Source organism: Eublepharis macularius, chromosome 2, assembly GCF_028583425.1.
Source record: "Eublepharis macularius isolate TG4126 chromosome 2, MPM_Emac_v1.0, whole genome shotgun sequence".
Classification (NCBI taxonomy): Eukaryota; Metazoa; Chordata; class Lepidosauria; order Squamata; family Eublepharidae; genus Eublepharis; species Eublepharis macularius.
Window position 1 is genome coordinate 191,431,047 of NC_072791.1, and position 24,537 is coordinate 191,455,583.

General features: G+C 41.4%; 1 protein-coding gene across 4 annotated transcripts in view; it reads right to left on the reverse strand.

Annotated features, from left to right (window-relative positions):
• ITGB6 (integrin subunit beta 6) overlaps positions 1-24,537 on the reverse strand; it is a 92,120-nt gene that overhangs the window by 33,198 nt on the left and 34,385 nt on the right. Inside the window, exons 1-8 of one of the 4 annotated variants that reach the window (XM_054971857.1) lie at positions 21,117-21,151; positions 20,610-20,849; positions 19,890-19,969; positions 12,528-12,732; positions 9,783-10,029; positions 8,907-9,072; positions 2,898-3,059; positions 1,479-1,574 (exon numbers count right to left, since the gene is read on the reverse strand). In XM_054971857.1, coding sequence (XP_054827832.1) covers positions 1,479-1,574; positions 2,898-3,059; positions 8,907-9,072; positions 9,783-10,029; positions 12,528-12,732; positions 19,890-19,969; positions 20,610-20,670 — 1,017 coding nt within the window. In that variant the 5' untranslated portion in view covers positions 20,671-20,849; positions 21,117-21,151. Of the gene's footprint in view, positions 1-1,478; positions 1,575-2,897; positions 3,060-8,906; positions 9,073-9,782; positions 10,030-12,527; positions 12,733-19,889; positions 19,970-20,609; positions 20,890-21,116; positions 21,180-24,537 lie in introns of those variants that run through there. The other 3 variants (XM_054971858.1, XM_054971855.1, XM_054971856.1) reach the window with 3 other exon arrangements.

Sequence of the window (24,537 nt, forward strand, 5' to 3'; positions counted from 1 at the left end):
GACTGGCTTTTGGATTACTCTTCAAAGTAATCAATTTTTGAGCATATGCCCACAGCAACTACCAACTTGACTGATCTTACAAATGCAGACAATTCAGGCATAAAGTGGGACATCGCCTTGCATCTTATCGCCATGCATCGCCATGCATCTTATTAATTATTAAGGGAATAAGAGTGCACAACTTGCCATTTAAAGATGTTACTGGAAGCAGTCAAAATTTATTTTGTGTGTTAGGGCAGGAAGGTGAGAAAGAAATAGTTCAATGCCTTGCCACCAAGGACTATCCATCCCCTATTTTCTACATACATACAAAACCTGCAGTGGAAGGCAAATTGGTTTTGTATTTCTTTTGTTTAGGCACATTCTTTTGTGCATTGTGCATTCAGAACTGAAGAGTATTGGGCCGAGAAATTCTTAGATAAGGAGTTGCTGGCTCCTTAACTACAACAAAATCACTCTTTCCTTTGAAAGTTGACATCTCTCATTCCCTGAGTGTACTACCATTGTTATAATAAAAGTCATTGTATTTGGGTACATTTTGGTCAGTTTTATCCTATTACCAGAGTTTCCAGTGACCTTTGTTCTGCAGAAATACTATACCAAGTTTTTATACCAAATTCTCATTCTATTGACATATCAGCGTATCTACGGGACTGTCCCTCCCCATATATTTCCCGGAGGACACTCCGATCAGGGGACTAACAGCTGTTGGTGGCCCCTGGCCCCAAGGAGGCCTGCCTAGTGTCGACTAGAGCCAGGGCCTTTTCGGTCCTGGCTCCCACCTGGTGGAACGTTCTGTCTGCTGAAATCAGGGCCCAGCAGGACCTACTATCCTTCCGCTGGGCCTGCAAGACAAAGTTGTTCTGCCAGGCATATGGCTGAGGCTGGGCCTCTGCTGGCCTGGAAAAAAAAAAGGGGGTGTATAAAATCTTAACCCTCCCTGTGAATACTGTCCACCATCCTGTTTTAAATGTATATGGATTTTTATTGTATTTTAATATGTTGTTTTTTATTGTATTTCGTATTTTAATATGTTGTTATCCGCCCTGAGCCCGCTCGCGGGGAGGGCAGAATAGAAATTTGAAATAAACAAACAAACAAATAAATAAATCATTGATGCCATTTCTATTCTCTTATTTAAAACATCACAGCAACTTTTTGTGGAACATGCCTCTGTTGTACTCTTGGTTGCATATTTTTATTGTTGAATTAGACTGTGTTCCTGTGTGTGCTAGATTTGTCCCACTTTAATGAGATTAGGATTTTTAACTGGGGAATGCTGGAACCTTTACACAGCCATTTTCATATGAAGGTCATATGAAAATTTTAAAAAATCATAGTTCGAGACCAATTGAGAACTCCACTGGAAAGCATTTTGTGTTATATTTGAATTACAGAGAAACCAATCTGGAGAGCCACCATTTTTCTTTGTAAGGTGGACTACACAATAAATCAGTAAAGACGATTTGTGCTCTTACCTCATACAAGTGAATCTGCTTCTCTGTTACTGCAAATATTACTAAAATATTGTTTTTAACAATCTTGTCTATTAACTGTCCAAGGGTTGGGTATTCCTGAAGACAGACATAAAAAATAAATGAATCCTAAGAGAATGGATTAACTTTTAAACAATGATTCAAAAGTACTGTATATCCACTGCCATTTTCGGAATGCTTCCCTGGATGTAAGCCCAACTGAACATACCCAAGTAGGATTCTGAGTAGATCTGCTTAGGATGGCATCGTTAAAAAGGTCTACCCAGGATCCTACTCTGGCCTATTCAATGGGGCTTACCCCCAGGAAAGTGTTCTGAGGATTGCATTGTAAGTCTTCTCTGTATTCTCATCCTCTCTGAGGGCTATTTGGAACGGAGAAGATCCTCCACTGCCCTATCCTCCTTTGACAGAATACTCGGCTTTTTTTAGTGGTCTTGCTTTTGGCTCTTTACTATCCAGCTTGCAACTCATTAATTTATCAGGTGAAACATCCCTCAGTTACCTATCTGCCTAGAAAAGCTGCGCCTGCTAAATTTCAGACTCAGAGCCAAGCTACAAGTGATGCCTGACACAGTTTGGACACTTGTCAGCTTCCCTCAAGTTTTGATAGGAAATGTAGGCATCCTGGTTTTACAGCTTGGCTCTCCATTACAGCTGCAAGACCAGGATGCCTACATTTCCCATAAAAACTTGAGGAAAGCTGACAAGTGTCCAACCTATGTCAGGCGTCACTTGTAGCTTGGCTCTCAAGTCACAAAAACAGGTTTGGGAACAGGGAAAAAAAACCCTAGGGATGATTGAGCAAAGCACCTGAGGAATGAGCTTATAGAACTTCTACATTTGAACAACAGTGTGATCTGCAGGGCTTTTTTCTGGGAAAAGAGCTGGTGGAACTCAGTGGGTTGCCTGCATAGGGGGCAACTCCTGGCGGGAGGTGGTGCCCCTGGTACCACATGTGCATGCACAAAGTGCGCACATGCTTCCGGGACCACGCAATGACTTCACTTTGGGTCAGCTGGAATAAGGGGGGAGTTTTTAAAGTTTAAATCAGCCTCGGCGAAAATGGTCACATGGCCAGTGGCTCCGCCCCCTGATCTCCAGACAGAGGGGAGTTTAGATTGCCCTCTGCGCCAGTGGTGTGGAGGGCAATCTAAACTCCACTCTGTCTGGAGATCATGGGATGGGGCCACTGGCCATGTGACCATTTTCAAAAGGTGCCAGAACGTTCCACTGCGTTCCAGCTGAAAAAATGCCCTGGCGATCTGTAAAAGAAAACTTGGTTGCTACTTCTTTAAAATAGGAATCTTGATATGCAGTCACCTTGTGAAAATGGGTATGAAATATTTCTTATATGAGGTTTCTCTAGATTTCTGTGATTGGGGGTCACAAATAATTTCATACCAGAAAGGTTGACATGGAGTATTCATTATTATGGTCCAAGTGGCATTCTCCATCATTTGGAATAACGATTCCAGCTAGTTTACTATCCATCCCAAAATGGGAATCAGCATCAGTCACAAACACCAACAGATGTAATGAAATGTTTCTCCACCCAATTCTTTCCTGGAATGAAAATGTAAACAGTTTTGGTTAACAGTAACACTGAGATGCTGATACAATATATGATGAATGACAAGATATGATGCAAATGTGCATGGCACTTACACAAATATATAGGGAAATCTGTCACTTCTGTTAAAATAATGCCATATCCTACACTACATAAACTGAGTATAAGAATCACAATTACTAGTAGTCTCATGTCTCAAGACATGAGACCCAAGAAATATGCATTTCATATTAACAGTTATTTATTTAATATTTAATAATATTTTCGCTCTTTATACATCACTGTGTATGTTGAACTCAAAATAGTTTTCACTGGCAAGAAAAGAGGCCATCAACTGTTCTTTACCTCTGTTGACTGGCCTGTTTATGTATTTCTGTTCCAAGGAAGTTGTGTGCTACTGTTGGCATATCAAAATCTGTGTTGCTGTTTTTAACTGGAACTTCAATACCAGAAGAAAGGCAGTCCTCAGGCTTTGAGCAGGTCATGCACCTGGTGTGCAGACTGGTGCTGGCTTGCTTGTCCACTAACATACTGTTTTCAGCAGGATATACGGTTGCCAGGGACCTAGAGTCCCTCAACGGGGGATCCCCAGGTCCCTGGACTCTCCCAGTGGGGAGTTGGGAGCCAGTACTTACCCCGGCTTCCTTCTTTGAGTGTGCACGCAGCACGTGTGTGCTCCCAGCTCACGTGATGACATCATCACATGGAGAGTGTCATCATGTGGGGTCAAAGGGTGCCCCCAGTCAAAGGCCCTTGTCCTCACTGCTACCGCCCACTCTCGCCGCGACCGCGGCTCACTCTCATTTGGCACACAAGGGCCACAGCAGTGAGAGCAGGCAGTGGCGAGAGCAGGCGGCAGCAAGAGTGGGTGGCGGTGGCAGCGAAAGTGGGCAGTGGTGGCAATAGCGGCTTGCTCTTGCTGCCTCCACCCGCTCTCAACACTGCCGCTTGCTCTCACCACCACCATTCGCTCTCGCTTCTGCCACCCGCTCTCATGGCGTGGGAGTCTGCCCTCCACCTGGGGGCATGCCATGCTGCCCGGGGAGGGGTGCCCTAGGGAGCGAGCTCCCCCACCAGCCAAGTAAGTGAGCATGGGGGGAAAGGGTGGGGTCGAGGATTCCCCCGCCCCGGGTGGGGGAATGGCAACCCTAGCTGGATATTTAGCTCATTAGGACAGCGTCAAAAATGCATTATCTCACTTCCAGACAGAGAGGTTCTTCGCCCTTGCCCTGGAGGCCCGCTGGAACCCAGATCCCTTTCCAGAGGACCTGTGGCAGCTTGATGTCACACCATAATCCAGGAAGTATTAGCTTTAGTTGCCCAATCTACTCTGCAAGCCTATCAGGGGGCTTTAGCAAGCTTTCTGGAATTTTCTGGCACAGTTGGGGGTGAGGCCTCTCTGCCCACATTTGAAACCATGGTTTTGCTGTATTTGGCTTCCCTTAAGAAGTGGGGTCTGGCTCTTAAGGCCATGCACAGTCACCTTGCAGCCATTACCTTTTTTATCAAGGCCGAAGGTTTCCCCCAACCTTTGCAGCACTTTTGCCGAATGCCAGGCCATTGAGGGCTGGCAGAGGTGCCACCCTCCCCCAGCAGACTACAGCAGGCCCATCATGTGGCTTGTCCTCAATGGCATCATCCAACAGCCCCGATGGTTTGCCATTCCCCATTCTCTTTAAAACCGCATTGATGCTGACTTTCTTTGGGGCCTTCAGGCACAGGGAACTGGTGATGGATTCCTGCCACGACTCCTCAAGGCATGCACTGGTGTATGGGAATGTGGCCGTGTGGGGCCCTTGGGCCTTCATCTGCCTACACCAGTCCAGGACTGAACAGTTGGGGTGGGGAGCGCTCTTCTCCTTTAGCTCCATCTAGGCATAGCTGTGCCCTCTGCGCTTATTGACGGCCTATCTTGAGGTCCTCCCAGCCAGTGAGGGCACCCTGTTGATCCATGCCAATGATTCCCTTCTCAACCGCTTCCAGTTTGTCAGCATACTCGGGCCCTCTCTGGCAGCAGGAGGCTTGCCTGTGGGTGAGTTCAGGGCCCACTATTTAAAGATGGGGGTGGCCATGGTGCCTTGGACCTGAACCTCACACATGAGCATATTTAGGTGATGAGTAGGTGTAAGTCGAGTGTGTACAGGACCTACATATGTCTGGATCTCTCCCTTATTCCTTCTTGTTTCTAGTTCCTACAGGGTGATGGAAGTCATTGTGGATTTGTGGTCACTGCATTGTCCATTGTGCTGGTCACTATGCAGTAAAATCTGGATGGGGGAGGCATCTGAGACTCCAGTGAGCCATCATCACCAAGTGGACTGGCATGCGAGGGATATGTTGGGATGCCTTCATCTCCATGGTGCTTTGGCATGTACAGAACTCTGGGCCGCTGGATGTCTTGGTGATCCAGCAGGGAGAGAATGATATGGGCATATGAATGGGCTTAGACTTATTGCACGGCATCATACAGGAGTTGGGTGTGGTGCCTCAGCGTTTTCCTGGGATTCAGTTGCTATGGCACTTGTGGCAAGGCACTGCTTCACCAGGGAGAGTGGACTTGGCAAGACAACTGCTGTCAAAGGCACTTTGTAGAAGCGGAAAGGGTCTGTGTTATTTACCATCTGGACATTTCATTTCAACTCAAGATCTTGTACTGTCCCAATGGGGTGCCTCTGTCTACTTGGGGGCAGAACCTTTGGTTATAGGACATTCAGGGTGGACCGAGGAGTTGGTTGCATCTTTAGGAGCTTTGGTGGGAGCCATTTTTGGCTCTTGTGGTGGTTGGGCATTGGGTACGGATCCATTTGGGGGGGGAACAGCCGGCAGGCACTGTTTCGCCATATCTGGATATCCCCTTATGGGATCTTGAGGGCGAGGCAGGGCAGTGACATGCCCAGCTCAAGGGCTGTTGGGGCATGCTCACTCTCAGGTGACAGGAGAACCACGCAGAGGTGTATGCCCAAGTGGAATCCCACTTATTATCATCCCATTGTGCTTCCCTCAGCTAGCGGTCTGAGGGGAATAGGGGGTCATTGGCTGGCAGGCGGGTCGGCCAATCCTGGATACATGCCCCATGTGGCACCAAGGCTCCTGTAAGCTGTAAGCAATTAAGTTGTGGCCTTTTAAATTCCATCCATGGTCTCTGTGTCTCTGCCATTATCCTCACCCCTCAGGCTGGCTCCACAAAAATAGATACTGTCATAGAATAAACAGGATTCATGATGACTAAAATGATGCCAGGAAGTTACATACAGAGATAGATCACAGACTGCTTAGGGGATGGGATTCAATTTGCATACTAAATAACTTAAATAGATAGGTCTTGCTCCTGCTGTGAGCATGTTTTCTGGGAGCAGAGAAAAGCCAGGGTTCTGATCCTGAACTGGTCTAATTATGTTGTTTGGAAATATATAATTGGGACTTTAAACAGTAGCTGTGCATGGTAAGTATGCCGTGCTCTAAAATAAATGTCAAAGCTTGAACCATGAACAAAGTAACCGATAATTTTCTATTATTTTCTTTAAAAGCCTCTAGCTAATATGTCCCTTTCAGTTTCTGAAACCAAGTAGTTCTTGATTTGATGGATTTGCTGAAATGCTCGCTGTAGTTCTGATTCTTTTTCTTTGATGTGAGGTAGTGTTCTATAAGAACTGGAAGGTAGAGCCTGCAAGTTCTGCAGCTACGGCCTAGATCCTTTGATGTGTGCTAAGTGCTTCTAGTTGATGTTTTCATACATTTGGGTTGCTCAATGGTATCTAATTTACTTACAACAGGGGTGTACACTGGTGTAAATCAAGTATAGATCCCATGGTAAAACCCAAACACTGAATCCTCCTTGATTAGAATGTAAAAGTCCTACCTGAGTTTCTTGGGAATTATATGGTAATTACCTTATTAGGAAGTGATTCCATAACAAAGAATGAGAATAATGTTTCAGACATTAAAATAATGTTTCAAAAGCAAATTTGCTGTGTCTAAGAAGGCACATAAAACAGCAGAGAAAAGAGCAAATGGACACACATCCCCATTTCTTTGAGGAAAGCTGTTCTATTTCCATTGATGTCTTAACTCCAAATATTAACTGGTTTATTGCTATTTAGCATCTATAAAAGTGGATCCCTCTAAATAATGACAAATGTATAATGGTAAAGGGCATAGGATGAAGCAGCCTACAGATAAAACATAATATTGATGCTGTTATAATATATAAGAAAAGGAAGAGAATTATTACAATGGTTGTTGTGGGTTTTCCGGGCTGTATTGCCGTGGTCTTGGCATTGTAGTTCCTGACGTTTTGCCAGCAGCTGTGGCTGGCATCTTCAGAGGTGTAGCACCAAAAGACAGAGATCACTGTGACACTGAGAGATCTCTGTCTTTTGGTGCTACACCTCTGAAGATGCCAGCCACATCTGCTGGCGAAACATCAGGAACTACAATGCCAAGACCACGGCAATACAGCCCGGAAAACCCACAACAACCATCGTTCTCCAGCCGTGAAAGCCTTCGACAATACATAGAATTATTACAATTTAAATAGATATTTAGTAATGTCATGATTCTTTGTAACTTTAGTACGTATATATGTTTTGATCTGTTCTCTTTAAAGTTATAATCGAGCTGCTCTAAGAGAGAAAAATCTAATCCAAATCCTATTAAACGGTTAAGCTAAGACAAAAATGGTTGGAAAAGAAAGCTACCTATGAAGGTAAAAGCTGTAGCACAGTGGTTAAGTGGTTTGCCTGCGAATCATCACTCTACTGGTTCGAATCCCACTACTGCTATAGGTGGTCTTGGGTAAGCCACTTCTCTCAGCTCCCCAGCTGTATTGTGGGGATAATAATAACACTGACTTGTTCACCACTCTGGGTGAGGCACTAATCTGTCTAAAAGAGTGGTATATATGAGAGCAGTTGTTGTTATTCGAATTACACGCAACACAATCAATAATAAATAAAGATTGCATGTTATCATTGGTTGGGTTTGCTGAGCTGATACAAGTTTCCACCAGAGAACTAAGTATCAGCCAGGTATCGGTGCAATACGTACACTGTTCCAAGTAATGCTGTCTTTTGCATTTCTGTAGGTGTTATGTCAGAAAGCTGCAGTTTTTCCATATAAGTTGCAAAATTTTTCAAAATAGTTCCCAGTGTACCAATGACAATGGGTACTACTGTTGTATTCTTCATCCATAGTCGAGTGGTTTCTGTTGCCAGATCTCTATATTTAATCATTTTTTCTTGTTCTTTTCTTCGACACTGGCATCTCCTGGAACTGCAATGTCTATTATCCAAACTTTTCAATTTTCCACAACTGTTATGTCTGGTGTATTGTATTCAAGGTGTTGATCAGTTTATATTCTAAAATCCCACAAGATCTTGACTTGTTTATCTTCTTCTTCTTCTTCTTCTTCTTCTTCTTATTATTATTATTATTATTATTATTAATTGGGGCTGGTATGAAATTCTGAATGCAAGGATGTGGCCTCAGAAGTCTTAGATTGCCACTCTTGCCTGAGTTGACGTGAAGGCTGAAGAAACAAGAACCCACTATCTGAAATTTTTCTGAACATGCCCAGTATTTATATTTTCATGCTCAAAAATAATACAGGACTGTGATATTAATTACAATTATTATTATCTATTTTGGATTCTAGCAACGCAATCCAAAGTCAAGTTACATCCATTATTCTAAACTCTACTGATTTCAATGGAGTTAGAAAGGTGTGACTCTCCTTAGGATCTCAGTCTCATGTTTGGAATTTCTGGGGCAGTTCTTGAATGAAGGGGAAACAGCATGAACTTTACAGTTACAATAAATATTAAATACATATATTTCCTTACCTTACAAACAGCTGCCTGCATAATTGCATCAAAACCTGCCTCTGGAGTGTCTATATTCGCACTAATTTTCTGCTTTTTCACAATTTCGTTAAATCTTTCTGAGTCATTTGTCAGCGACAGAATGTGCCTGTATCCAAACGTGGGTGAGCAGTCATCTGCAAAAGCTCTGTAAAACAAATGGCAAATATACCTTGGGGTAATGCTGCAAATCACATGAATCAAAAAGGCAGTATGGTCACATTCAGTGGTCTACATATGCTTAAAGAGTGTCATATGCTACTGAATAGCCCTAGGAAGCATTTTAGACTTGAGATGTTTTTGGTCAGCAACAGAACTGAACGAGATCTTTAACATTTTTATTATTCTGTTTATATATTTGCTCTCAATATACTATGGTGTCTCAGTATATGTAGCAAAGACTTATGAAGCAAAGACTTCCAAAGGTTTCATCTGTAGCAGAGACTTTCTACAGTGACCTAGTATGCCACAGCTGAAGTGAGATTTGAACCGATCACTCCCATGTAGAAGACTAACATAAATTATCCACCAAACTATAATGTTTCTTCTAGCTTTGCCATTTGTCAAAGCCCTAAATTAATAACTAATGTTTTGGATAATCATTCCCTTCCTCCTTCAGATAAATTGTATTGCAAAAAGTTTTAAAACAAATCCAGTCCAAAACATATTCCATCAGGGAAGAAAAGTTTCTCAAAGAAAGAAGAAAAGGGCAAAACCCTTGTCAAAATGATTAAAGCAACAAAATCAGTCAAATTATGTTGTCAGAAAAATGCACTTAAGTTCAGAGGAAATACTTGATAAGACCGAAGAAAGATTATGGCCCCAACAGTAATTGATGTCGATCCCTTTGCTGCCAACCTGCAAGGATTCTGTATTTCTTCTGGCACAGTTTTGATGAATGGTGAAACTGGTTTTTCTACAAAAGACCCAAAACCTAGCTGAAAGTTACTCGTGAGTTTAGACATTTCTTTAGAAAGCTTAGAACCTAATTCCTTTATTGTATTCAGGTCATCGATCATGGAACCCGAAAGATCCATGAGGTAGTAGAGGTCAACTGGATAATCTTCAGTTTGGCGAACACTAATTTGTATTGTTTCTTCATTTCCTAGAGAAAACAACAGGGGAAATAGAAAACAAATTAAGACAGCTGCAGTTACTCAGTGAAAAAGGAAGTTCAGTATTGATAGAATTAGTTTATTTTTGACACCACAAAGTATTTTTAGGGGAGGAGATTAACACAAAATAGATTTCAACAATATTATTGATACTCTACACTGAAGCTTACACTTAGGGTTGCCATCACTTGGTTGGAGATTTAGGGGTGGAGCCTGCTGACGATGGAGTTTGAGGAGGCAAGGGACATCATCAGTTCATAATGCTGTAAAGTTCACCTTCCAAAACAGTCGTTTTCTCCAGGGGAACTGATCTCCATGGCCTGGAGATCAGTTGCAATTCTAGATTTCCAGCCACAACCTGGAGGTTGGCAGCCCTGTACTTCACACATTATGCTGGTGGCATTGAGATCCCCTATTATTGATTAAATTAGCCCAGTCACATACTTACAAGCATTTAACCCAATTATGCCAACATCAACTAGGCCAAGGGAACATCTTTCTGCTAGAATAATGCGTAAAGCAGAGCTCAATCTAGGGCCATTTCCGCACGCTATTAAAGAGACGGCCAACTCACTGAACTCTGGCGGGTTTTTTTTTTCACTCACTCCATACATCTCCAGTTTCAAAGTGGAAGCAGGCAGTTTGGCTTCCATTTTTTTGGCGTCTTTTAGCTGGCACAGGAAAGTGTGGGAAATTCCGTTCTCAGAAAAGTTGCCGAAAAAACCAACACCTGGGCACAGCCCTGAGGATCAGCCTGTAGTCACCCAGCTGACTCACCCTTTTCCTGTAGTTGCCCAGACAGCTCAACCTCAGCCAGATCCACAGGAGATTGCCAGCAATTCGAGCTGGGCAGGCACAGGCCCTAAGCTGCCAAAGGAGCCACTGAAGAGGCTCCAGAAGCAGCAAGGGCAAGCCAAGCAGAGAACAGAGCAAACACCCTGCCCTAGGCAGGGATGGAGTGGGTGGGGCTAGGAGACTGCAGAGTCTACCCAGCTCTCACATCAAATAGGCTGGGGAGCAGGGCCAGTCAGGGAGGCTAGGGGGAGATTGGGAGAAGAGCCAGGGAGGTGAGACAAGGGGAGGCCTTTAAAGTCAGGTTCCTGTGAAGGCCAAGGAGGAAGTGTAGGGAAAGGCAGCTGGAACATGCTGTCACTCCCAGGGCAGGAGAAGGAACAAGGTGGTGCAACCCCTTCCCTGCCCCTCTGAGGTCAGAGTATGCACTCCTGGGGAGCTGGCAGGATTGCAGACCGTCAGAGGGGGGTGCCAGTGAGGGCAGTGTCTCACAGTAAGACATAGATGTGCACTTAAGAAGCCCTGAGCGTCTAGTTAGCTTTCCTAAATCAAATCACTAAATTCCTGGCCAGAGGTACACCCACAGATAATGTTTTTGGTTCATTACTGGATACTGTACACAAATAATACTATCACAGAGCCTCTACTTCCATTCTTAGCTTTTAATATTACAACATGATTATTTAGCATTCTTAATAACAACAATCAATAGAAAACCATACCATAATAGATCATTAAAGGAGGGTCCAAAAAAGTATCTCCCCCAAAGATAAGAAGGTCACGGGTAAGGAGACCCTTTTAAGAGGAAGCTCCCAATCAATTCAGCTTGTCATATTTATAGGGTTTCAGAACCCTCTCCTTACAATAGCTGTTTGATCTGCTTCAAAGGGACTCACATTGTTGGCTAACTTATTATCATATAACTTCAACCACCAGACTAGGTTATCCATATTTGAAACATCTTCTTAAGATATATAAAAATATTTAGTTCATTATTTGTGGTTCTTATCTTAATCAAGGCTATGTAAAATTAGTGATCGATTACAAGTTTCTCATACAAATGCGTATCTTTTGGCTGTCAACCAATACAACTATCCTTGCAATGGGAACGGATGTGCCCACTGCATAGATGCAAAATTCTATGTCTAAAAAGAAAAATCTCTTGTCTAAAAAACTCCCTCTTAGGCTTGCCAATCCCCTGGTGGGGCTGGGGGATCCTCCGCTCCAACCCCTCCTCCCCATACCACCACTCACCTGGCTGGCAGGGAGTAAAGGTATGGGAATGGGTCTCCTGGGGCACACTCCTGGTGTGGCACAACAACGTCACTTCCAGGAGTGACATCATTGCGCAGGCTGCAAGAGTGCTCCTGAGCTTCGCACCAGGCTAAGCTGGGCCCCAAACAGGCCAGTTATCAGCCTGGTGTGAAGTGTGGAAGCACTCCCGTGGCCTGTGCAACGGCCTTCGAAGGGTGAGTGCCAGGTTCCCTCCCCTGCCCTCCGGGAGAGTAAGGGAACCTGGCAATCCTACTCCCTCTGTCTTACACGTATCTATTCAATTTGTCCTACACTCAGCAAAGTGTTCTTAGGAGGGCACTGTACATCAGCTATGTTACTGTGACGGCTCATTTCAAACTCCTGGATTTAACCTAAACAAAATGAAAGCTACAAAAGTAAAAGTTTACATTTATGAACTTACCTGGCCGCAGTAGAAGAGTTAATTTTTGAGGAGAAATCTGTGTAACATCTGAGTTATTTTCTTGCGGCCCTTCACTAAGGGGCTTGTTTTTGTGGATTATTATTTTAGAAACAGGAAATTCAATGAAATTCAACTGGCATCCTTTTGACACAAGTTTCTCAGGAGTGTCGCATCTTATATGGATTTCAGATGTGTCAGTAAAATTCTAAAACCAACAGGGTAAGAATAAGCAAAACAAAGGGGAAAGAAGTGGATGAAATTACTGTACTACACAAAATGTTAAATGTATTGACTTGATTGCAGAGATGCTTTAATTTTATTGTTTCATTTTTCTCTTAGATCACCTTTGTCAATAAACAGGGATACATAGAAAAGTGATATAAATATAGCACTTCAAAATGATCTAGTGTACTTTACTGTTAATTATTGGCTTATTTCATTTATTAGTCTTTTGGCTATGCCTCTACCTTTCAACAACTCACTGTGCACTCACTGAATAGATAAATCAGTACATCATGTTATTGTTTATAATCACATAAGTCATGTATCCTTTTCCTTAGCACATGAAATCGGTCACTGATGTTTTCAGTGCCCTAGAATTCAATACATGTTACGGAACTTACAGTCTGCAAATGGTGGCTCTCATCTCATTATGATTTAAATCTAACTCTCAGATTGTACCCAACATCTGGTTTCCAAAAGCAGAAAACAAAGAACAAGGGAAAGGCCATGCAATAACCATCATGAACAGAGGGGTTTTGGGGTGCTTAATGTTGATCTCAGCTGGGTGGAGATGCTGTGCCGTTCCAAATACATGTTCCATGTAACTGTTTATTCATAGAAACTGTTGTGTTTGTTTTATAATCATTTCAAAACTTTTTTAAAATCTTAAAACTCTTGATATAAATCAGCATAGCAGGTATTATTATTTCTGCAAGAAAACTGAAGCTGACAGGGCCAGCAATCTATATTAAACTACATGGATTTCTGAGTTCCTTCTGATAAAACATTTTACATTTGGAGGGAGTCTTTGAAGTATCACAAGAGAGCAAACGTGAAAAAATATTATGTCAGCAGGTAGTGAATATTTTCTGGAAAGATTCATGAGCAGTAACAGGTGAGGCCTAGTATCCCTCAGCCTTTTTCTGGGAAAGACATGAAAATGAACAAATTTTTATATGTGAGATCTGTGAGAAGATCCTCCATAGGAATAATTATAAACATATTCTTATGGAAGAATGTTTATATCACAATCAAAATTTTATTATTTATGGGTAAAGGTGCTTATTTTTCCCATTATGATTTTTTTTTGCAGTTGTACTGTGATTATACTGCAACAAGACCCAAGTACATCTGGGTCATTTTAAAGGCCTGGTATGAATAAGTGTGTGGATACCATAGGGTTATGCTTACACTTAAATATCAGGCTGAAGCATGTTTGGCCTATGATACATTTCCTCTTTCTTACAACAATATACCTGAAGAAAGAACAGAATGCCCCTATACGTGACTGTTTGCCATCCTGCTTTTCTGTTCGTTGGGAGGGTGATAGGCTTGCCAGACCCCCACCATAGTGTGGTCCCCCACCCCCAGCCTTTGCCACACCTCCACTGACCTGGCCGGCAAAGGGAAGGGGCACTGGAAAGACCAGAGGCAGGCCTGAGGTACATACATGAAGTGCACGCCCATCCATCACACCAGAAAATGACATCATTTCCAGCACAACAAAGTTGCAAGAGGTCACGCCAGGGGGCAGTTTTCTAAAAACCAGCCCCAAACACCTACAGCTAGGGCTGATTTTTGGAGAATCACCCTCCTTTACAACCTGTTGCTTTTGCATTGTGCTGGAAATGTTGTCATTTTCCGGTGTGAAAGGTGGATGCAGGAGCAAGTGTGCATTTTGTGCACAAGTGGGGTAAGGGCCTGCTGCTCCCACTGCCCCCATCCCCTGGTTTGGTTCCCAGGGGACCTGGCAACCCTGGTGGGTGACCACAGCATCTCTTCTGTGGTGGTCCCTGAGTTGTGCTCTTCCGTTCCCATAACTATGCACATGGTGTTATGTCTATTTTGCTTTTGGCACTAGGTTAACATTTTTATTTATTTTGGCCTTTTCTTTGTTTTTTTTTTTTAACGAGGCTTCTTCCAATCTAGCTTTTTAATAATATTATCATTGGCCTCTGTCCTCTGCAGCCTCTGAAGTGTTTTTCTTCTGGGTTTTTATTATTTTAATGGTATCTATTCATTATTTAATGACTGATTTGTTACTATTTAAGGTTATTGGCCATGCTGTTTTTAATAGTGGTTTTATACTGCAACTAATTCTTAGTGTAATGTTTTATTGCTGGTTATTTTAAATGTTTTTGTATTTATCTCCCAATATTTGTTTAAACACCTGCTCCTGGACTATTTTAATGACTTTTTAAAAATTATTATTGATTTTATGGTTTTGTGACTTTTAATGTATTTTTTTTAATGTTGTTAGATCCCTGAGCCCATCTGTGGGGAGGGTGGGGTATAAATCAAATCAAATAAATAATAAATAAATAATAAATCTATTTTATTTATCTGTACAATCTGCAAGTTGCTTCAAGAATATAGCATGTGCATGTTAAAATCAATTAGTATTTTACAGTCTTCTAAGACTATCAAAGAAAAAAATCCCCATCAGAAGATTGAATTAGAAACATTCCCTGATTTCTTTAATTGAAAACAAGCACTGTCATAGGGTTGCCATCCAGTCAGAGGTTGCCACGTGCTGGCAACAGGTGGTAGTTTGGGGGAAGGGCATGGGAGGGTCCTGTTGGGCAACAGCATGATGTCACTTCTGCGGGAAAGAAGTGATGTCACACTGCTGTAGGAATTGCTGGAAACCATAGTTTCCATAGAGTTTCCAGCAATTCCTAGAGTGGACTGATGTCACTTCTGGGGTTTCTCCAGAACTAACATCACACTGTTGCCCAACAGTGATGTTTTAACATTATTTTTCTCCCACCAGCCACTGGAGCAGTGGTGGAAAACAGGAGTTGGGGAATCCCCCTCCTCCAACAGGAAACTGGCAAATGCTTGCTCATGGTACAAATCTAGAATGGACAACCTCCTTAACACAAAACAATTGCTTTACATTTATGTTTCTGTTCCTCACATTTCGTATGGAACCAAATTTTCTTAATGGAATTATTTGCAGACTGCTTTCTTTAGCAGTCATAAATTCTCACTGTAGAATCAAACCCACTATATATAAAAATCACCTGTTGCTATTTAGGGCTGTGATACAGAAACATATGATCATCTCAAGCCAAACACCCTGAATTTGCTGACTTAAAAAGAAGATGAAGGAGTAGTATTGTAATGTAAGCCCTTATTTTAGGGATACTTATGGTCCGTATTATTATCCAACAGACAACAAATGCTCTAAGTTGTGTTCCTTCAGTAGAAAAAATTCAAACTGCAGTCATATCTTAATACTTTTAACAGAAACAGCTAAAGGACGTAAAGCAGTGAGCTAGTTTTTCTTTTCACAGGACTTGTACTATAAGTAGCTGTTGAACAAAATAAAATAAGGATAGAAGGGGAAAATGTAGCTGGAAAGAGGCATCCGTTACGATGGTGATTCAAAAAGCTCTCTGCAGATTAATTAAATTAGCTTGCGCTCAGTAAAAAAGATTTCAGTTTGCACCAAAATATGATATAGAGTTGTTTATATAGCATCAGGTATTAGGCTTAGAGACTCTGCATTTTGTGGTAGTTAAAGTGTCAGACTAGTATCTGGAAGACCCAGGTGTGAATCCTGGCTCTACCAAGGAAGCTTGCTAAGTGATCTTGGGCCAGTCACACACTCAGCTTAACCTACCTCGCTGAGTTATTGTGAGGATAAAATGAGGAGCATGAAGAAAGCTGCTTTGGATCCCCTTTGGGGAGAAGGGTGGTATATAAATAGGATTGCCAGCCTCCAGGTGGTGGCTGGAGATCTCCTGGAATTGTGACTGATCTTCAACTGACAGAAATCAATCCCCCTGGAGAAAAAGGCTGCTTTGCAGGCTGAACTCTATGACATTATACACCACTGAGGCAACTTCCCTCCTTGAACCCTGCCCTCTCCAGGCTCCACCTCCCAAATCTCCTGGAATTTCCCAACCCAGAGCTGGCAATCCTAGGTATAAATGAAGAAAATAAAATAAATTAAAACCTCTACTCAAAGACCCTGGAGAGCTGTTGCAAGTCAGAGTAGACAGGGATGGCCCAAGCACAAAGAAATTGCTTAGAATGCCAGATATTCTGAGGCGCCGAAAGGGCAAGAGGAACCTTCTCTAACGATTTGAAGAGAACCTTGGAATTCTGGCTTCTAGAATTATGATATCTGTTGACTCTGGTCTTCTATAGCTGCCATGATAAACTATTATGGGCTTTTAAAGAGCTTTATCTATTTTTATTTTTACATTGTTCATTTTGAATGAAAAGTTCATTCAAGACTACTCGCTTTTCTAATAGTTTGTCTGGGGGCCAAAATACCTTAGGCCAGCCCTGAGAGTAGATAATACTGACCATGACAGGCCAATGGTCTGACTGATCACATATTTGTTCTTCTTTCTCTTGACAATATAATCAAATTTTTAGTAATTGAATATACAGATTGAGATCTCTATCATTCACAGATGAATCAATCAAGAATGGAATTATAACAAAGTTTAGGGGAAAGCAAAACAGCATGAAAACTGGCATGGAACTGAGACAGAATATTAGATGGGGATGGGGGCGGTATGAACTTCTCATTTGTTGCAACAGCTTGCAGCACCACTGCCTGCTCATTCAAGCATTTATATTGGCGTGGATGAAGCTAAAGCTGGGATCTCTTGAATTCATTGGGACTCCCTCATGCAAGGCATTGCACTGGTGCTTGACTGGAAAAAATGTAAGTTTTTTTTCTTCTGAAATCAATGCAGCGAATTTTCAGAATTATAAAATGTATTCCTTGCAATGTAGTCACATGAAGAAATATTAGAGTGCTTTAGACGGTACTCAAATACATTCCCATGATCTCCATGGCTTGCAAAAAGCAATGGCTCAGCTGAAGAAATTGCTGCCATGTAATGCTTGGTTCACCATACTACTCTCCAATGCAATAGAAAACCACATGTATGGATGAGAACAAGGATCAACGGTGTGCAGGCTAAGGAAAAGCAAATGCATGAACAACCCTTAGTATCTCTGACTGCAGCCTTCCCCCCCCCCCCATTTACTGATAACAAGTTAAATATAGCATTGCTTATGAAGCAAGGAAATGTTGATATAAAAATCAGTGCTATACATTATAAAAAGTCTAAGGTTTTCCTAATCCACTGAAGTGAACTTAGAAGGGTGCAACGTTACTCAGGATTGTGCAATAAGAAACTGTACTCATTATCTTTCACTAGTACCTCCGCTCTATCAATGAGATTTATACTTTCTTAGATGCCATCCTGATATTCTGAAAGTATATCATAGTTCCCTTGAAACAGGTACACAAAATTGTCAAGGTCTGTCATTCTGGCAATGAAATTCAAAGAACAGAGAACTGAGCAATGCGTGGTAGGCCATAAGTTCTTCACCAACCACTTTTGAAAACAAGAAACAGATTTCACAGAACTGTTTTCTCTGACTGTTGTATATGTTGTGCAAACAGCGTCTGATGCCATTACTTGGAAACTGTCAATCACAGCCAAAGGTACTAATTCACTGCAATTTGGAGAATGCGTGTTTCCACATGGAACTCAGAATCTGGCACAAAATATGTGTTCAGCAAGCTTTCACTTCAATATAAATGGAAAACTGGCCAGTCAAAGTTAGGCACATGATTTCAATGGGATAAGGTTACATTTCCCATGAAAAATCAATAGTACTGAAAAATACTTAACTGATTGGGTTCTAGCCTTTTGATTGCAGAGACAGATTTGAAAATATGGATAGAGTGTGCTTGAGAACTAAACAAGAGATTTCTGCATGCAATTGTTTCTAGAGCCCTTTTAGATGTTCACTGTTGATGCACCAACAATGAGTAACAGAAGCGAGAGCTACCTGTAGTCCTTCCAATACAGACAGTGGCTATTAGGTGTGAATAGAGCAACACACATTTTTTCCAACTTCAGTACATTCAAACTGAACACTGGATTTTAAAATGTATGCATTGAGCTGTACTTATATGAGAAAATGTGTGTGTGTTTCCTTATTCACACAAAATGGCGACCAAGTCTATTGGAAGAATAATGGGTAGCAGATACTTCCATTAGGTGAAGTTGGCGCACCAAAACTGAATGTCTGAAAAGAGCTTATATGTGAACAACTACCTTTCAGTTTCTGGACTAAACTTTTTTTTCCTAGAGCTCTTCTCAGAATGCTTTGTTTGGGCACCCCAACCATGTGTAAATGAAGCACATTTCAACCTATTTCTGCCTATGTCACTTAGCTTCTGTAGACTATTTGATTTCCTCTTCTTTTCCACAGATTCTAGTTATATCTGATGTCTCTACTTCATGCCCAGTTGGAAGGCCTAACTGAATTTAACCAGGTGTTGATTAGTGCAAGATATGAGATAACACATGAACCCTACAAATACCTCCTTAAAATTCTATGACAGGAGATAACAACAACAACATTCGATTTATATACCGCCCTTCAGAACAACTTAATACCCAGTCAGAGCAGTTTACAAAGTATGCCATTATTATCCCCACAACAAAACACCCTGTGAGGTGGGTGGGGCTGAGAGAGCTCCAGAGAACTGTGACTAGCCCAAGGTCACCCAGCTGGCTTCAAGTGGAGGAGTGGAGAATCAAACCCGGCTCTCCAGATTAGAGCCCCGCGCTCTTAACCACTATACCAAACTGGCTTTATCTTTCTTTCTGTCATCACATTTCTGCATGACAAAAGCCCTCCAAAGTCTGCAAAACCTGAGTTCAGATTCAAATTCAAATGGATATTTTGATCAATATTTGATTTATAAAAATTATTTTGGTTAGGATTTTGTCAACCAACTAGTTCTACAGCGCGTACTCACACAGGCACTGGGCTTATATTACTTGAAAATCAGCCTTCTTTCCCATGTGAAAATAAAACTGCTTTTGAAATGGGATGGGATTTTTTTAAACTGCTTCTGATGAGGTCTGAGATAGGGCAGAAGGTTAGCTATTCAAAGAAAAAATAATAAAAAATGCCACCAGGTGTGTGCAAACCCCTTGGGGTTGACTTTAGATCCAATCTTGTAATAGAGTCTCCAAGTGAAGAATTTGTCTTCCCCTCAGGGCAGGATTTGTATTGGAGCAGAAAGCTCAGGCCTTGCCATAATGACTTCAAGTATTTGCATTATACTTTTCAGAGAATTTACTTTACCGCTTGAAAACACCAGGCACAGTGCGGTCCGGAAAGCAAACAGTCTTCACAATTCACTGCACTCCCTGAATTACAATTTCCTATATTTCAAATCAAGAAAGTACAGTGGATTAGCACATGGTATAATTATTCTAGGTACAAACTGTTCTAGGTAATGTCTGGACTTTGTCAAAAGCAGACTTTCAGTTTTGGCCATTTATTCAAATCTGTTTCATAATTTAAAAAGGCGGCAAAAATGCTATGCAAATTATTAACAAACCCCCACCATTTTAATTGGAATTAATATTTAACTTTGTGAAAATAGTAACAGGCATGGAGAAAATACTAAAATCTATTGACTAATCATTAACTTTTGTTTCCTGTGCTTGATATTGAATCCAAAAAAGTTCACACTTCCGATGTTATTTCTCCCCGTTTTTCAAGTTGTTTGTTCAGTAAGTTAAACTGTAGCCCTATCAGAAAACATGCAATAGAATTGCAGTTATGGTATAAATGATTGTGCTACCCTGTTTGTACAATTAAACAGTCCCTGGATCAAAGCAGTGTGTGTGTCCATCAGTACTGAAAACAAAAAATACAGCCTAGACTCTGTTTTAAAACATTAATCAGAAAGAAAGGTGCAGCAGCAGGCGCAGGGACAGCTCATTTATCTAAAATGGAAAAGAAGGTAACAGTGTGAAACACACGTTCAAAAAGAAGTTTATCACCTATTAGCCTTACCTTGTACATTGTTATTTTTCTGCAGAAATAAAAAGAAGAGGCAAAGCAATTCAATCCCCATTCGCTCTCAGTTCTGGCTGCACATACAAAACATACCAACGTTAATTACGTCCAGCGTTAACAAGATCAGTGCAGAATCTTTCATAAGTCATGAATTCTTCCAGTGTTTTATGTTCTTCAGCTCACAAAAGTTTTAGGAGATACTTCCAAGCCACTGCATTCATATAAACAAAAGAGTACCTGGATAGGTAGACAGCAAGCTATGCATAAGGAAACTTCAGCATGGTTATGGAATTCAACACAGTTCTTTATCTTACTTCCTTGTTTCCCTTATAAGGAAGACAGGTAATACAGTCAGACAAAGGTGGGGCAATTCATACAGGTATAGTGCTTTGTTTTCCATCCAGAGACATCCTCTTACAGAGCTATGGAAGTTTCACCAGGCCCAGTAACATGTTTTTAATTCTGCACAGTCTATTAGGTGAATGATGATTTAAGTGAAAGTACCTGGAATGGTGGGTGAGCCCCATTTTCCCCTCAACTTCTTCCTCGAAAATGAATGTAGCAAATCTGGGGGGAAAAAATTACAATCATGATGTAATCCCAGTCAAGAATCAGAGGCATTCAGAATTCTACCTGTAGAGAACATAGAGTTTTCAGCACTAGAAAAATGATAACAAATGTGCATAATTGATAAGTAAAAGTATAACAGTTTCAGCTTACTTCAATGAATTTTGAAATCAAGTACAACTGTAGCTATTTAATGTGTCTTTGGATGCTTGCTGAAATGTGGTTTGGCTCATGCCACTTCCACACATATATCCTAGGGTATATGAGCCACTTCCCTATAGTATGATTTCACTTTGCAGGGGGGAGTTTGTCTGTCAAAACCACAAAAGGTAGGTCTTAGACCCACCGTGATCCCATAGGTCGTGATATTTACACATATACATGGAGTAACTAAATCCTTTGCCTCTCTGACTTTGTGTGAAAGAGGACTGAATGTAGGTTGACATGGGGCTTAGCAGATGATTGGTTCTTTGTGTGTCCAAGACTCATTTTGATAATCCACCAGCAGAATTTGTGGCAGCGTTGGTACTGATGCATTTGAAGTATCAGGACCTGGTTTCATTTTCTTATTTATTTCTTTAAATATTTATTTTGCCTTTTTTCCCAGCTTAGAGATCCAAGGTGATCCAATCACTGCCATGATTGCTTGACCATATTTCACAAATTTAACTAATATAGTCAATATATCACTACATACCAATGTCCTGTCAGGATTTACAGTTTTATTTTAAGCGTAAAGGTAGTCCCCTTTGCAGGCACCAAGTCCTGACCCATGGGGGATGTCGCATCATGACATTTTCTTGGCAGACTTTTTGTTATGGGGTGGTTTGCCATCACCTTCCCCAGTCATCTACACTTTACTCATGGGTACTCATTTTACCGACCTCGGAAGGACGGAAAACTGAGATGCAAAGATAACATCATAAAATAAGTGCAGACTGGTCTGAATAATCATAAATATCAATTCAAGCATTTGTTCAAGCATAAAATATTATTTTATTTACTTAAAACATTTTAAAGCCACTTAGGAACCCCAAGGCAGCAAACACCAGCAACAACAATAATAGTGTGCCATGGAATCATAGCAGACTCATGGCGACCCTTCATGGGGTTTTCAAGGCAAGAAACAAACAGAGGCCATTTATGCACGAGCGATTTTTGCTTTGGTTCCCTGTATCTATTTAGGTTTTCTTCCAAATTCTGGATTCTCAACTCTCCCTTCAGATTTCAATGCAGCACTTCAAGGGTTCTGTTCTGATTCTGCCTGTGCTGTTTCTGTGTGGGGAGAAAATTCAGAAGAGAAATCTGAAGGGGGGGTTAATTGTCCAGAATTTGGAAGAAAACCCAAAGAGGTATGGGGCCAAAAGCAGTAAAAATCGCCCGTGCAAAAAAGACCAGAGATGATCTGCCATTGGCTTCATCTGCAGAGCAACCTCAGTCTTCCTTGGTGGTCTTCCATTCAAGTACTAACCATGGCCAACCCTGCTTAGCTTCCAAGCTCTGACAAGATTAAAAACACATAAAAATATATAAAATTAAAAACAATTCAAACAGAACACATACGCACGAATGACAGGAAGAGTCAATGATAATCTGTGAAGGAACTACTCCGGACAAAACAAAAATGTCTTCACATGCTGGTAGAAGATAATGATAGAAGGGGACAGATGAATTTTCCTGGGGTGGGAATTCCATAATGCCATAATATGAATTAGCCACTTGATAAGAACTATCTTGTTACATCATATACCCGCCACAAACCAAACTCATCCCTAGTACTATCCTTGGTCATGTTGAAGCATTTGAGGGATTCTCCCCTCCCCCCAATTTGGTTATGTTTCAAAGCACTTTGATTGCTGGTACATTTTAAAAGTATGTTCTCAGACAGTGCGTTTTGTGCTCAAGCAAGTCATTTAGAAAAAAACTTCTCTCTTGTTAATGCAAAAAAGAAGCTCTGCTTACAGCTATTTCCATTCCTACCCATTTGCTTTGCCAGTTCCCTCCAGACTATGCCCTCCTGATTTAGCAGCAGCCGGGTCATATAATAAGCAACAACAGGCTGGGTTTACGCTCTGGTAATGAAACTCTCATTTGCTAGAATATTTCCAATGGATTTTCAGTAGTTTATAAAACTCTATCCTTGGCATCAGTCAAATCAGTAACTATATGTATCGCTTAGGGGTGATGTTTGTGAAGTTGATGAAGATATATGAAATCCTATTTGCAAAACAGATCCAATAAATCTTGTAATCCAACCCGCAGAAAGGAGTGGCAGTTCTTTGAAAAGGAGTGTCTAATTTTTCACACTTTAAAAAAAGCTTTCCATAAACCCTGTAACATATGTTAGCTGTGATTGTTGCTAGGTAGGGTTGCTAACTCCAGGCTGGGAAATTCCTAGAGATTTGGAGATGGAGGCTGGGGAGGGCAGGATTTGGGGGGGGGGGGAAGGGACCTCAGCAGGGTATAATGTTATAGAGTTCATTGTTCAAAGTAACCATTTTCTCCAGGGGAATTGATCTTTGTAGACTGGATCAATTGTAATTCTGAGAGATATCCAGTCCTCACCTGGAGGTTGGCAACCTCACTGCTAAGTCATGCTAGACTGTGCACATGTCAGATAAAGCATTGTCAACTCTGCAATCCAATGAAAATGTAACTTCCTCTCCCTAAACTACTCAGCTATTCCAGTGATTCAGCCACAGGAAACACTTCCTGCCTACCATCTCATCGTCTCCCACATTAATCACTGAGTTTTGATGCCGGGTCAAGGCCATCCTGTTTGCCCCTCCTTTTACTGGCATCAATATTCATCATTTGGAATCACTTTGCTTTCATTTTTACTGCTGCTATATATATATATATACTGGATTAGATCATGCCAGCTTTTCTGCCGCTACAAGATGGAAGAGCTCTCCCAGTTCTCCTCCTCAATGCAGTCCCACTCTGGGTTACTTTTTGTCCATGTGGACCCCATGATTTCCCACATAACTTTTTTGGAGTGCAAAGGACCCCCCCCCCCCTTCAATGAGCAGAAAAGCTGGTAAGATGCCCACTATATATTAGATTTTAGGTCCAGAACAAGTTGGTTTTTGTCAGGGGAAGTCAACCCTAGATCACTGTATTGTGCTAAGCCATTTGGTGAATAAATATACAAAAGAGAAGAGGCTTAAATTATATGTAGTTTTATCAGATCTTAAGGGGGCCTTTGACTCCGTTGATAGAGATCTTCTGTGGAAGAAACTAAGGGCCATGGGGATTGAGGAGAGATTGCTTTTTTTTTATTAAAAAACTTTATTCCGAAACAATATGTCACGTTAGATACTTCAAGGATGGTGATCTAACTCCTAAGATTCCAGTT